The sequence below is a fragment of the Peromyscus maniculatus genome, chromosome 17 (assembly GCF_049852395.1).
Source record: "Peromyscus maniculatus bairdii isolate BWxNUB_F1_BW_parent chromosome 17, HU_Pman_BW_mat_3.1, whole genome shotgun sequence".
NCBI classification, from domain to species: domain Eukaryota; kingdom Metazoa; phylum Chordata; class Mammalia; order Rodentia; family Cricetidae; genus Peromyscus; species Peromyscus maniculatus.
Genome location: NC_134868.1, coordinates 19330020 through 19345061, shown reverse-complemented (window position 1 = coordinate 19345061; position 15042 = coordinate 19330020). Strand labels below are relative to the sequence as shown.

General features: G+C 41.9%; 1 protein-coding gene across 1 annotated transcript; it reads right to left on the bottom strand.

Annotated features, from left to right (window-relative positions):
- Positions 1 to 723: 723 nt before the first annotated feature.
- Positions 724 to 10724, bottom strand: Spcs3 (signal peptidase complex subunit 3). Its single transcript, XM_006970909.4, has 5 exons — positions 10449 to 10724; positions 8905 to 8978; positions 6481 to 6557; positions 5264 to 5379; positions 724 to 3804 (listed from the first exon to the last, which is right to left on the bottom strand). Exons 1-5 carry the CDS (start codon positions 10589 to 10591, stop codon positions 3672 to 3674), a joined length of 543 nt encoding a protein of 180 aa, XP_006970971.1. The 5' UTR covers positions 10592 to 10724; the 3' UTR covers positions 724 to 3671.
- Between the last annotated feature and the right edge of the window lie 4318 nt (positions 10725 to 15042).

The window sequence follows — 15042 nt, the reverse complement described above, 5'->3', positions numbered from 1 at the left end:
TCTAAGTTTGCTGATATGTGTCCCTTCTGAGAAACTCTTCTCTGGAGAGAAAGAATGGAGAATTTCCACACCTCAGTAGGTTCAGAGCTGTCAACTGGGCCAGACTAGAGTTAATATGCCCAAGGGAAGCTCAGGAAATACACTGGGCTTTCAAATAGATGGACAGTGGGACTCACTTCTTCAGAGCTATACTTAAGATGCAACTTGAGTATTTCACTTCAGTCCATTAGGGTTTTGTATGGTTTCCTCAAGTCCTCTCGTCACAGCCGCTCTGAATTAGTACCCTCACTATGAAGAGCCAGGAGACAGCAGTGGCAGAATCTGGAGCGACACAATCTACCATTATTGGACAGTCCAACTGTCCAGCTTGAAGAGAAAGAGCAATAGGGAGGGAGAGAATAAAAAAGCAGCATTCACAAAGGGGACAGTGAACACACAGTCCCCATGGCTGGGTCACATCAGACACAAGCAAGCACTCTGCCATCAATATTTATTGGGTGCTTGCCTATCGTCTGCTAGGTGCTGGGCAGGGTACAAGGACAGATCTGACAGCATGCCTCAAAGGACTTAAGCGTCTAGTACAGGGGCACAGAGCCCCGGGACCATCCTGGTATACTGAACCCCAAAGCCTGGCTGTACTCTTCTTCCTAAAATCTAATAGTCACTACAACTGGGTTTCCTTTCGGTTTAGCCGCTTCATAAAGACACATACAAATGGACATCTTTAAATATATACGTTTACTCAGAGAAAAACTCATTTTATTAGAAAAATGTCCAATATTTATTGTAATTAAGAAAATCTTCACATATATATTCAGCATATTTATGGATTATTTTCTTGTGAATTTATTTTTTAAGTAAACAACTTTCCAAACTGCATAAAAACTATGGATTAACTTTTTGAAACATACATCTCTGAACCATTGGCAGTCTCACAGTAAGGTACACAGGCTTGCTACTGAAAGCAAGGGAAGCTTTTGAAATAGGCAGATGTTTGCTTACAATCAGAGGTCACGGCTACAAGGGCTCCTCCATAAATGTTGCATGTTAATCCAAAGTGTAACACAGCAAAACCTCCACTAGCCTGTACCAGGCTCCATCCAAAGTGTTAGATCCTTAAAGCCCATGTCTTCACACGAGGAACTGACCAGCCAGACCATTGAAGAACTGTAAGGTAACTTACCAGAAAAGACATTCAAACCAACCAGTTTTCCTATCACATTCTTAACAGTTTCTGTCATTTCCTTTTCCTTTCAATGTAAGGACACTAAATGCAATGAATGGACATAAAGCACTCAGGGGAAGCTGTTTCTGGGGAGACTGAAGGGATATGCTGAACACTACATCTTAAAGCTCATTTCATTTCTAACTGCAATCACTCTACTGAGTACCTTGCAATTATCCTCTTTTCCCAGAGCCCTCTCTGGGCTCAGACTCTACCCACAGATCGATCACCTTAGTTTGTTAAAATCTAAAGCACCAAGTCTCTGTAGAGTCCTGATGAGACTTCTCTAAAACACTGAGACTAGAGGTGCTCATCAAACATGGAAACTTGGGAAGGTGGAGAACTGTTACAAAGTAGTAAGGCTGTGTACACACAAAACTGAGTTCCTGAGAACAGGGCTAGTGGTATGCTGGAGCAGCCATATCCTGAGCAGCTCCCTTAGTCCAGGAAAAGAGAAGGCCTCCGTTACCTTGTGCCAGCTGGGCTTTTCTGGTTCTCCTTACCAAACTCCTAAAGTTGGGCTTTTCCAATAAATGGCAATTCTAGAAAACTTCAGTTCTAGTTTATCTGTACTAGATCCACTCATCACAAAATATAGTGAACTATTAACGGAACTGAGGTCTGGCTTTAATGCTACAGGTTGTTTTGTGGCTTCCTTAACCAGGACACACCCAGATGATATTCTAAGCTTTGACACTTGCAGGTTTTACACATCTAGTATCTATGCAATGTATAAAGCTCAACTTTGTAGGTGTAAAATGTAACAGAAGCTCAGATCACTATGAAGTATGTGATAATCTCCCCATCACCTTCCTGACCTCAGATGACTAAGGCGATTTCCTGTTCATGATCTGCTGAACAGAAAACACTTCAGATTTGTATCATAGTAAAGGATCATTTTTATAGACAAGGAAACGTTTAATGAAACTAGTGCCAAACTCAGGCCGTACCTTTGACCTTTCTGCTGGTTTGAAAACCTCATGCACATGCATTTGTAAAAACTGCACCACCACATACAAGAGCTGTTAAAATGAATGTCACTAGACAGTGATATACTTCACATGAGGTAAATAGAACAAATGCTAATTAATTTATGCTACTGCTAGAAAACAGCCCTTTTAAGTTACTGCTGGATGTACCTACAGTGTCTGTTCTTGGATTTAAGAGTAGCCAATTTGCAGCTGGTAACTCTGAGGGTGCTGATCACTACAAAAAAAAATTTTCATGTCAAATATAATTATATATTCAATCATATATAATGTATTTAATTCTAAATTACTTTATAAATCTACGTACTTTTAATATGGGTAAAAATGAATAGCCACAGCCAAAAAGATCAGTGTGTAAGTTGTTGGCTGCTGGAAAATTAGTTTCACATTCTATCATTCCTAGAAGGAATGTGAAATAACAAAAACTACAATAAAACTAGGTGAATGGGATTAATTTGTAGACTGAGGTATAAGAGAACTCCACCACTTGCTATTTATATTTGGGTGCAAGGCAGTAAGTTTCTGGGTTTCAGTTTCTTCACCTGCAAAGAGTTAACATTTGCACCATCTTCCTCATTAGGACTACTCAAGACAACATTCAAGCATATGAGAGAATTTTGTAGATGGAAAAGCACACCACAAATATTCTTACTATTCCAATTGTTAAAATATGGAGCTAAGAAAACTGTAGCTAATTACAGCGGCATGGTCAGTGGGATAAATCCAGTTCAGGAGGCAACCCATGCAAGCGTTTTCAACTTTCAATGGCAAAGCTTAAAATTTGCAGAGATATACAAAGAACATTCTGAAAACACTAAAAGACACACATTTGGTTGAGTTGAGACTTTTAAAATGAGCCTGCAAGATTTTACAGCATACACAGAGGTTCTTGGTCTTTGTTTGGAGAAAGCTGTGATTCACCTAAGGAAGACAAGCATTACGGGGATTTCTAAAACAAATGGAATAAAATTTTACCACTCTGCCCTTTTGTAAACCAGACTTCAAAGAACCACATTAATGTTCCCAGTAATCTAACATACACCAAAAGATAAAAGAGGAAGTTCACGTGTAAGTCACAATCACTGTCAACTTACACGAACACAAAACATGTAGTTCAGAATTCTTATGACTAGATAGACACCTGGAAGTTTAACAGCCCTTTATGCTCATTTTATATTCCATAAGACAATGCAAATAAAAGAAATATTTCAACCCTGCCCTGCTCACCAGTTCTCCCTATGCAGATGTCTTGTTCATAACTGCTCTCTGGCAGTCTTTTGTTTGTGAAGCTAAGCTTAAGCAGCCCATAACCTTTCAACTATGTCTTCTGATGTTAGTCTTTCTTACACCAAAACAGAAAGAAAAAGAAAAAAAGTAACCAAACACAAATGAAGATACAGGGAAGAGATGAGATGCAATTTATCACGTATAAAAATATGTTTCAAATTCAGAATAATTTAGTAACTCTTCGTTATTTCGTATGTATCTGGGAATGGGACAGATACATGTCCCGATCCTGTCACAAGAGGTAGAATTCCAGCATTTGGTACCACATTCCAAGATAGCGTCAAAGTGACGTTCCTGTTTCCCCTACAAAAAGATGTAACAGACAAAGGTTAGCAAAACTCGTCATTTAATAAAATACTTTTAATCAAGTACTACAGAGCCACACACTTCATTTATAACTAGCTACGGCTACTAAGACAAAAACAGGACGATTTCTTCATACTATCTGACATCCACAGACAGTACTAGAAGACACCAGCATTAAATTCATAGGCAGCCTCAACGACCAACCTAAACTCACAACTCAATTAATTACCAACAAAAAAGCTTACATGAATGAAACACAATGAAGAGAAAATGAGACTCATGCCAGGAATCAGAAGGTAGTAATTTGAAATCTAATTTTGCTATTATTTAGAGGTGCAAACTCCAGCAGATCAAAATCTCCCATGTTCAAAAATCTTTATTTGTAAGTCCAAAGGTATGGTTAGGTCAAAATAGCTCTTTTCCTAAACCCTTTCTTATAAACCATGAAAAGGTCAAAATGACCTGAGATCTTGACCATCAATCATTCTGATTTCCTCTTTTTGTGAAGAGTAAACTGAATTTGGAAAAAAGAAAATGAGAGAAGTGAAACTAGAAACCTGGGTACCTGACCTAGACTCAGCACGTCACTTCCTCATACAGGGCGCCCTGACTGGAGTTCAGGAAGCAGGCCTTCAAGTTCACGGCAGCGATCCGACCACTCATGAGAAAGCCCGTGTCTTTGTCTACCCAACAGTAACAGCTACTGCACCGGCTAGTTTTCAGTCAACATGCCGAAGATATAGTCATCTCAGAGGAGGGCACCTTAACTGAGGACCCCCATCAGACTGGCAGAGAGGGAAGCTTGTGGGGCATTTTATGATTAATGACTGATGTGAATGGGTTCAGCCCACTGCGGGTGGTACCCTCCCTGGGAGGATAGTAATGGGGGGGGGGTATAAGAAAGCAAACTGAGGAAACGAATCAGCAGCCTTCCTCCACGGTCTCTGCTGCAGTTCCTGCCTTGGCTTCCCCTGATGAACTGTAACCTGTAAGCCAAATGAAGCCTTTCTTCTCGGGCTGATCTGTTCCTGTGTTTTACCACAGCTAATGCAAACAAACTACAACAGCTATGCACTTTCATTGTGACGACCGCATTTAGCATTACTAGAGAAAGATCACGACAACAGATGCCCATTTTTATCTTTCCTCGGTCTTCCAGCTGAGTTCAAAACACATGAACACTTCTCTCTCAAACTGCTTTACTAATATTTCTATCCCCTGTCCCTAGCTCTATCCTCTTCCCTTTTTTCCTGTCTTGAGGGCTGAACCAGGTCCTTTTCATGGCAGGCAAGCGCTCTACCACTGAGCTATTTTCCCAGGCACACTATCTTTTCTTCAAAACAAAACCACATTTCATCTTCCTCTCACCAATCTTACTTCAAAATGTTAAAAATAACACACACACACACACACACACACACACACACACACACACACACACACACAAATCACTCACTTGAGGCCATTCCCGTCATCGAAGAAAAAATACTTTGTCTTCATATCTTTCAAAAGCAGCTTCGGATTATCACCTCTCAAAACAATCTTGTCCCAAAGAACAACTTGGTTCAGAGCCTACATCAAATTCAAAGTCAGTCAGATAACTAATAATCAGACACATTATCATTTCAAATTCAAAGCCTATGTAAGCAATGAGCTTGACAAATGAATAGAAATATATTCATTGCTCACCAAAGCAGCAGTTTAATTACAAATTAGTGTTCACTTACTGAATTTACTGAAGTAAACCAGAATTACAAATACACCTTACATATACTCATCATAAAAGTAACATTGATCCTCGTAATTTTTTGATACCCACTGAATAGTGTTTATGTACAGTAGTTACTCTTATTTTGAAGAACAGCTTTTTCTATTTTTAAAATACATCTTGATGATCTTGAAATGCAGAGATCAAAACTCTTATTTTGAAGGCAAGCTTTTTCTGCTATCTTTAAAATATGTTTTGTTGATTTAAAGCTCACTCACCCCAGTATTCCCAATGCCCAATGAAATACCCAGAATAAATTTTTTACTCCAAATAATTACCTGTAGTGCCAGAAATTAGTACATAAAGTGGTTTAACATGCTGCCAATATAGGTCAATAAATATAATAATAATACAGGTCACATAAAATATAGACCCATCTTTAATTACAAATTACCTACCTACACTGATGAACACAGAATTGCTTTGGCAAAGACAACACAGAAGCAACGTTTTGTTTTGTTTCTACACATCTCAATTTGAAGATTTGAACCACTGCATACTTTCAGTAGCGGCACTAAAGAGAAAGCTAAGGCAATCAAACAATATCCTGCTGTAAGGCAGCATGCGTGCGCATCTTCCGGACCCTATAATGCTGGAGAGCCACCATGCGCACATGCGCACAGTACCAACAGGCCACTGCAAGGGAGAAAGCTTTCAACCAAAGCCATCTCGCCATAAGCTTGATTTGTTTTGTTTTGTTTAACTGAGCTATGCAGGTCAGATACTTTGACTACATAAAAATTGATACTCTTGGGCCAATAAAAGAAGGCTCAGTGGGTCCAATCCCCAGAATCCTAAAGGTAGGAAAGAACTGACTTTCTAACAGGTAACTTTTTTTAAAATTATATTCTCTCATAAGAAATAATGTTTGAAAAGAAACTATTACAATATACTTAAATACTTACATTATTTTTTGTTGAATACTCTGCTGACAAATAAAGAAATAACTGTTTAACGTTCCAATCAAATATATTCTCTAGATGTAAACAAATTAAGGACTCTAAAGATTGCAAAGCAGCACACAACTTTCAAACAGATCTTCTTCAAACACCCCTAGCAACATGAACATTAAAATGAAATAAAACAGGTAGTCCAAAAATGTACAAAATTATTAATTTAAGAGAAAAATACAGGGTAAATATATTGTAAAATCTAGTACATTTGAAAAGGGGTATGTGTTAGGAATACGTTAGCATCCTCCCTGTTCCTGTAAACATAACTAGCTGACATATTTATTAAAAAATAAACATAAGAAACTGAAGCTTTAATTCTGCCCATAGCAGAACCAATCATCACTATAAAGAAGCAACATGTACATATGCACAAAACTCAAAATTAACCAAGTACAGCCAGCATTCTACACAAGTCGATTTGGTTAAAGGTCAGTATAAATCATGATGTCTTGGCGTGTGGGGTTTTTTAGTAGGAGGGAAGAAACACTAACAGGGCTCCATTCATCTTGGAGAGGTATACTCACGAGAATGAACTACAATACTATGCCACAATGGAGAAATGAACTAACATGAGGATTTTTATTAAGTATTATATATAAATTACTGATTTTATTATATGTATATACATATTGACAGTAATAGGCTTATTATAATCTAGTTTTAAGGTACACCAACTATGAGTTATTGTTCAGAATTGAGGGGTCTATCGCAGTTCTTTACAAAAGAAAAAGGACATTTTCAAGTATTAGGAGCACATTAAGAAAATGTGAACAAAGCCGGGCAGTAGCACACGCCTTTAATCCCAGCACTCAGAAGGCAGAGGCAGGCAGGTCTCTGTGAGTTCAAGGCCAGCCTGGTCTAGAGAGTGAGTTCTAAGGCAGACTCCAAAGCTACACAGAGAAACCCTGTCTCAAAACAAACAAACAAACAAACAAAAATCTGAACAAACTATAAGATTGTATAAAAAGAGTTGTCAAGAATGTCCTTGACCTGCCTAGGCTCAGTGTGCTGGGCTCTGCTGACTCCCCATGGGAGACCTCAATTTGGGGGATGTGGGAATGCGGGGTGGCTTGGGAAAGGGCTGGAGAGTGGGAGGAGGGAGGAGGGAGATCTATAGATAGTATGTGGAGTGAGTAGAAATTTTCTTAATAAAAATGAAAAAAACAAACAAAAAAGAATGTCCTTGAATTGCTGATCCTCCAATCATGGCCCTCCCTCTGTGGTGCTGGGATTATAATCATGTCTCACATACCCAGTTTACGCAGTGCTGGGTAAGCCCTCTACCAAATGAGTGACATTCCCAGCGGTTTAATGTAATTTTACAGATTACGAATTACCATTTTCACCTATGTATAAACTCCTTCTTATCTGAAATTTTAAAAGTAGAATGAAAATTTAAACATAAAGTTTATCCTAAGATTTTTCTGATGGCATCTCTATTTCCAAAAACTAATTGTAAACCAATTCCTAGTCTATAACTGAATCTAAAAATTTGTTTCATAAAAAATGCAAATAGTTTCAGGATGCACAGCAAGTAAACCTATCAAACATATGCTTTGGTCAGGTACTTTACACAACTGTCTTCATAACCAATAGTAATAAATAATAATAAGTATATACTGCCAGCCAGGATTCTAACCTGTGGCCCTAAGGAAGACTAAAGTTGCCAAGATGGTGAGCTGCTGAAGACAAACTCGAGATAAAGAGAAAACGCCTCATCCTCACCACAGTAAATCTTCATTAAGATCTCTCTGACTCTAACGATGACAAAATGCTGATATAATGCAGCATTTCTTTAACAAAAGACCTTCTGAACCACCACAGATGCAATTTCTTTTTAAATATATGGGTTTTCATTTTGCTGTTGTTTTATTTTTCGAGACAGGGCTTCTCTGTCTACCAGCCCTGGCTGTCCTGGAACTAGCTCCATAGACCAGGCTGGCCTCTAACTCAGATTCACCTGCCTGTCTCCTAAGTACTGGGATTAAAGGCATGTGCCACCACTGCCCAGCAACTTACGAGTTTTTTGTTTCTTACCTATAATACTAGATGGAGAATTATTTGTGCCTGAAAATGGACTATTTCTAGGCAGACTGAGCTCTGGTGAATTTTTTCTTCCTTAACCAAAATGATCTTTTATTTTTTTTCTTTCCTAGATTCAAATTAATGTTTACATGAAGGATTAAGATATATTCACACTCATGAGTCTCAGGTTTTCTTAAAGTGTGAACAAGGAAATATCAACACTATTTTACAGATGACAGTAACAGCCTGTGGTGGAGTCAATATTCACACTCACTCTTCCTCAAACTTCTACACTTGCATCTCATTTCAAAACTACAGAAAAAGCAATGAAAGATTTGTGTTGAAGGATATCAGCAGTTATATCAAATGTGATGAATCCCAGGTCACTTCTTTCTCTCGGGCCAGTGAAGTCTTCTACATTTTTTCTAGAAGTAAAGATAAAAGTTTCACCATCCTCATGGTACCACACAAAATTTACACAACTTAAACCAGCAAGGGCTAGCTGTGTGCATCAGTAAAACGTCCATTTCTCAAAGAAATGAGTAAAAAGAAACTGTAAGTGTGAGAATAAGTAAATATTATAATTCAGTGTAAAAGAAGGTAGTCAGCTATTTTCATTTGCCTTAAGAGAACCTTTGAGAAAACTCAAGATAAACAGAGAATTAAAAGGAAAACACAAATACTTCATGGAGAGCAGGTAAACAGAGTGAATGAGAGCTCAGAGGGGCCACAAGGTGATCTGGAAAACAGCAGCACATGTTTATGAGAGCATACCATATGTCAAAGCCACCACGTATTTTACACAACTATCCTAAATCCGTGCAACAATCCTTCCGGTTACTTCCTTTGCTTCCAACAAAACTTAACAAGCACAAGAAGAGCAAGAAACCTGTTTAAGATCACATCAATGTTTTAATTCGCTTCAAGTTCATGTAGGCCCTCACAGAATTCAAAGTGATGGCGGGGCTGGTGTCTAAGCCACATCTATTTACACCATCAACAGTATCGAATAAAAATCAATATAGGATAAATTAAAAAAATCAAAAGCAGCAGCAGCTGCAGTAGTCGGGGGGGGGGGGGGGGAACCTTGTGATTCTGACCAAAAAAAAAAACCAAGATTAAAGGAGACAGCCTATAGAAGACCGCACAGCGCAAACAAGAATTAAAAACACTGTTATTAAAAATACAAAAGTGATAGAAAATAGAGGGAAACGCTATAAATAAAACAGGCAGTAGGGGAAGGGCAGTCACTCCGAAATTCTATTTTTAGTGTCTCCAAAGATGTACCCAGGTTGCTGCAGGCTGAAGAATGACAATCAAAACTAACAAGAAAGCGCTGTATCCAAAGGCTGGGGTGTTTAAAGCGCCCCAGCGCACGCACCCTGCCCACGATCACAACCCAACTTCAGGGCAGCAGCAGTTAGTGTGCGCGTGTGTGTCCGGAAGGTGGAAAGGCAGAGCCTGGAAAGGGAACTAACTGTCAGAGAGGACCCACGGTGGAGGGACGTGACCCCAGGGCCACCCACCGAACCGCTTTAGCCTCACCCACGCCAGGGTGGTGCGAGCCCCGCCAGGGTGGTGCGAGCCTCCGGGGGGTGGCGGTGGCTGACCGCGGACCCCACGCGCGCTCGCAGGCCCCCGGGGAGGCGGCAGGCGGAAGCGCGGCTGTGGGTGTGCTGTTGTGTTGCTCCCTCATTGGCCGGGGTGGGTGAGGCACGGGAGGGACAGGAAGGAAGGGGAGCGCGCGGCCCCCGGGCCCCTCGGGAGCGGACCCAGCGCAGGGCTGGGGTCCCAAGGCCACCGGGGGGTCCACATGTCCGCGGGAGGGGAAGGTCCGGGGACGGCGCGCACACACGCTCACACCCACACCCACACCCAGCCCCGGCCGCACTCACAGCATGATCCGCGAGACGTGCAGCCGCACGGGCACGCTCCGGTCCTTGAAGGCGGTGGTGATGAAGCAGCCGAAGGTGAGCGCCGCCATCACGCTCAGCGAGAAGGCGAAGAGCGAGTTCGCGCGCGACAGCACGGTGTTCATCGTGACGGCCCTCACCGCGGGAGCCCCCGACGCCGCCGACACCCGGTCCTCCCCCCGACCGGGCTCTCCGGTTCCCGCGGCCCCTCCCACCGGCGCCCGCGCGCGCACCGCCTCCCGCTCCTCCCCCCCCACCCGCCCCGCCCCCGGCGCGCACGTCCCGGGAGCGCGCGCCGCCGCCCCGCCCCCTTTCCGGTCCTGGAATGGCTGGAGCGCGCACGCACTCCCACCCGCCCCGCCCCCGACTGGGACACACCCACCGCGCGCCCGCGCTGGGAGGCGGGGCTCTCAGCCAGTCCGCCAATCAGCAGGCAGCCCTGGGGTGGGGGGTGGGGTCTGGGCTGCCGGAGACCCGCCCCCTCCAGGGCTCTCGTCTCGCTGGGTCCTTGCTCCCCGCCAACCCGCTGCCAGTTCGCCCTCAGCTCTGCTTTTGGGGACTGCGGCTCCTTGATGATACTTGTGACGTTCACTTTCAAAGCGCGTGGTCCAAGCTCCCCTCTATCAAAGGTGATAAATTACGGCATTTTTAGAAAGGGGGAAAAAAAGTCATTCAGGCTCCTTGACAGCAGTAAGGAGCACCACCATAGGTCAACCATCCTTAAGTCTTAATTACTATTGCTTTGCTTTCAACACAGAATGGAAGTTCTTCTTACAGTATGTGTGTTCGTAGCACAATTCCAAATATTTTCTAACTTAGCCAAACTAGGTAAAGAATATGTAGACCATGAAAGGGTCGATGAGAAACTGATACTGGTTGAACTCCTTTCAGTTATTACCACTGGATTAATTTCATACAGCACGCAGGTAGGATTTTTAAGAATTGTCAGCCGGCAGGGCGGTGGTGGCGCATGCCTTAAATACCAGCATTCAGGAGGCCCAGGCAGGCAGATCTCTCTGAGTTCAAGGTCAGCCTGGTTTACAGGTGAGTTCCAAGACAGGTTCCAAAGCTACACAGAGATACCTTGTCTCGAAAAAACCATAAGAAATAAAATAAAGTAAAATAAAAAAGAGTTGCCTAGCACATGGCAGGAACAGTTAAAGGCCTTGAATAGAGAATGCAACAGGAATAAGCCCTGCCTCAAACAGAATAGAGCCAAGAAATGAAATGTGTAGCAATTTTAATCTGAACGGTCTTTAGTTGCGTTAAAACCTTGATTTTTTTTTTTACTCTCCCAAGTAGCCACACTTTATTCAATAAAACAAGATTCTAATAAATACTTTCTGTGCTCAAGTGACACAAATGTACATTGATCATTTTCTACCCCACTGAAAGTAAAGTTATCAAAAATCAAAATCTAAATTAGAAAAATCAGGTATAAATACTGAGAGATGCTACATAATGCTACAGACATAAAATGAAGAGGCTATATATGTGATGAGGTGGAACAAAACTACACGCAAAAAATTTAAAGCCATCCTACCCACTACTTTATATTATTGCTATAGAGTATAATGTAGAGAAAGGGTGCCTGTTGTGGCAGATGATGAGGGCCAGGATAAATGCCACAAAACACACTGAACAAGTACAGGTATATCGAAGACACTCAATTTGATCTGCTCCAACTAAACAAAGTGCATGTAAAACAACAGGCTAAAATAAACCTAGGAAGGTAATGGCCTATTGTAGAAAACCTGTCCACAAATACTATTCAGCTGTAAAGAAAAGTGAAGTCATGAACTTTGCAGGTAAGTGGATGAAACTAGAAAACAACATATTGAATAAGGTAATCTAGCCCCTCGAAAGACAAACCTCCCGTGTTTTCTCTCACTGGAGGCTCCTAGCTCCATATTTTCAGATGTGAATAGTAACTTACAGAACTTCCTTGCCAGGACAGGCACCAAAACTACACAGGGAAACCCTGTCTCAGGGGAAGAAAAGAAGAGGAGGAGGAGGAAGAGGAGGAGGAGGAGGAGGAGGAGAAAAGAAGAAGAAGAAGAAGAAGAAGAAGAAGAAGAAGAAGAAGAAGAAGAAGAAGAAGAAGAAGAAGAAGAAGAAGGGTAACTTAACAAAAATGATATCAGAAAAGGGGAGAAAAACATACTATTAACTGTTTACCCAAAGAAAAACCTATAATGCATGTAATTCAGTGTATTAATATCTATGTATAGACTTAATGAACTTTTCTCATCTGAGCTGACAATCCTTCCTTCAAGATCCAAAGACCACCTAACAAAAACCCTGCTACACGAGAAGGCCTCTTTTGAATTGTTGGCCAGGGTTTTCCAAGAGACACCCAACACATACAGCCTATTGCTGTTGCCAGTGGTTGGCCTCCAGAAGGTAAGTCCCTATTGTTGCTTGCACTTCAGGAAGAGGTCCCTGAGGCCCCTGGGCTGGAGCTGATCTGAGTGCCTCCTCCCTGAGGACTATCAGGTTACCATGCTAGCTTCTAAGGTAGGAGGCAACCAGAGTCCTATCCAGTTATGACACCTACGAACCACATCAATGACCAGCATGGCACAATAATCGGAAGGGTATAACAGTGGCACAGTTGCCTTGGTGTAACCATAAGCTTTCTAATTGGACTTAAGGCCCTCTCAACAGGATGGAAGCTATGTCTGGTACTGGAAACCTAGCTAACTACTCAGTACTAGTGAGTTATGAATATTGGAAAAGAATCTATACCCACTACTTTAGTAAAACAGCATAATCCTTAACAACAATCTATAAGTATTTAAACCCACAGGTAAGTTTCGTCTTCACTCCTCATCAAGGAAGCTTCTCTTTGCAACAGACAGAGACCACTACAGAAAACCACCACCAATCAAAGTATAGAGTTTCCGAGCCCTGTCCCAATGAGTACATCTACAAAGCACTTCAGCTCCTAAAGCTCAGAGAACATTGCAGAAGAGGTGAAGGGAAGACTGTGAGAGCTATAGGGCCAGGGAGTTGACTGTGAGATTATGTCTCCTAGTAATGTCCGGAGCTACATCAAGTTATACCACATGACTGACTAAATATTAGCTGAACAAGGATGATGCCAATGGACATGACAAAGTGGAAAGGAAAAAGCCCATGAGGCCTCAGCCCCACACAAGAACTGCAGGCGACTGAGGAATTCTGGGAGCAGGAGAAAGAGTCTTCCCCAGGGAAGAGTACACTAATTGGTTGCCCGGTACAATGGCCAACCCTGAAATCACACATACAAGTAGATTATACGAACTGAGAAGATTATATTTAGAAATATATGAATATACATGTGTGTGTGTGCATGCTATAACAATGAATGAAAAGGAAGCTATGAGTTTGAAAGAGAGCGGGGTGGGGGGGGGTTATGGTGGGGTTTGGAAGGAGGAAATGGGCAGGATAAATGCTGTAATTATAATCTCAAAACTTTTCAGAGAGTTATCTCAGATGCATGACAATCATTCTATGTGGCCATCCACTCATGTACAGAAATATAACCAAATTAATTTGTATGTGTGTGTGTATTCCCTTTGGGCAGGTGTGGGGGCCCACAGAGCCCCCAGCTTGTGGCTTGTTTTCATTTCAAGTTAAGGTCAGAGAGTCTGGCCTTGTTTTCCCCTGCAAGGCTGCATAATAGAATGTTTTGGCCAAAGGCGTGGTTACCAGCTATCTTCTACCTCAGGTACTATTTATAGGACACTTTGCCATAAGGTGTGGTTACCAGATGTATTGAGCACTACGGAGGTGTTTATACTTGACTGTACTTTGTCCCTTGAACTGTGATATCCTTGAAAGGGGAAGGTCTTTTTGCCCCCCCCCACTTTGGGTATATAAAGGCTATGAATAATAAACTCAGGTGTCTGTGGTATTGACCCAGAACCCTCCCAAAGCTATCCTGTGCCTGTCTTTTTCTTCATCGATGTCTATATTTTATAGCTATCATTTCCCAATTCCACACTCCCTGCTTGAGAACCGTGCAACAGGTTGAGTGGGACTTGAGAGATAGGTTTATTCTCCATTCTATTTGAGTAAATAAATAAACTTAACTTTTAGAAGATTGAAACAAAACTGTCCATGCAGTCTGAGCTTTATATTAAATAAATTATATATTATGAGAAGCATCAGGTACTCTTTTGTGAAATATGCACAACAAGGGAACCATGAGGATGGTCCAGTGAGACAGAAAAAAAAAAAAAAAGGAAATGGATCAGAGGAACATTTCAGAAGCCATATCTGCATGATTTAGCCAGGGGAACTCTGCAGAAGAGGGGGAGGAAAGATTGTAGAAGCCAGAGGGGCTGAGGACACCACAAGAACACAGCCACAGAATCAACTAAGCAGGGCTCATGGGGGATCACAGAGACTGAAGCAGCAATCACAGAGCCTGTATGGGTCTGAGCTAGCTCCTCTGAATATATGTTATGGTTGTATAGCTGGGTGTTTTTGTGGGACTCCTAACAGTGGAAGTGGGGTTGTGTGTGGCTCTTTTGCTTTCTCATAGGACCCTTTTCCTTTTCCTTCTACTGGGTTGCCACAACCAGGCTTG

Coding starts and splice junctions, on each gene's coding strand:
- Spcs3 (XM_006970909.4), bottom strand. CDS start 10,591: ATGAACACCGTGCTGTCGCGCGCGAACTCGCTCTTCGCCTTCTCGCTG. Junction 6,558..8,904: donor CACATTTGATATAACTGCTG/ATATCCTTCAAC, acceptor TAATTTGTTTAC/ATCTAGAGAATATATTTGAT. Junction 5,380..6,480: donor AGTATTCAACAAAAAATAAT/GTAAGTATTTAA, acceptor AATTTGATGTAG/GCTCTGAACCAAGTTGTTCT.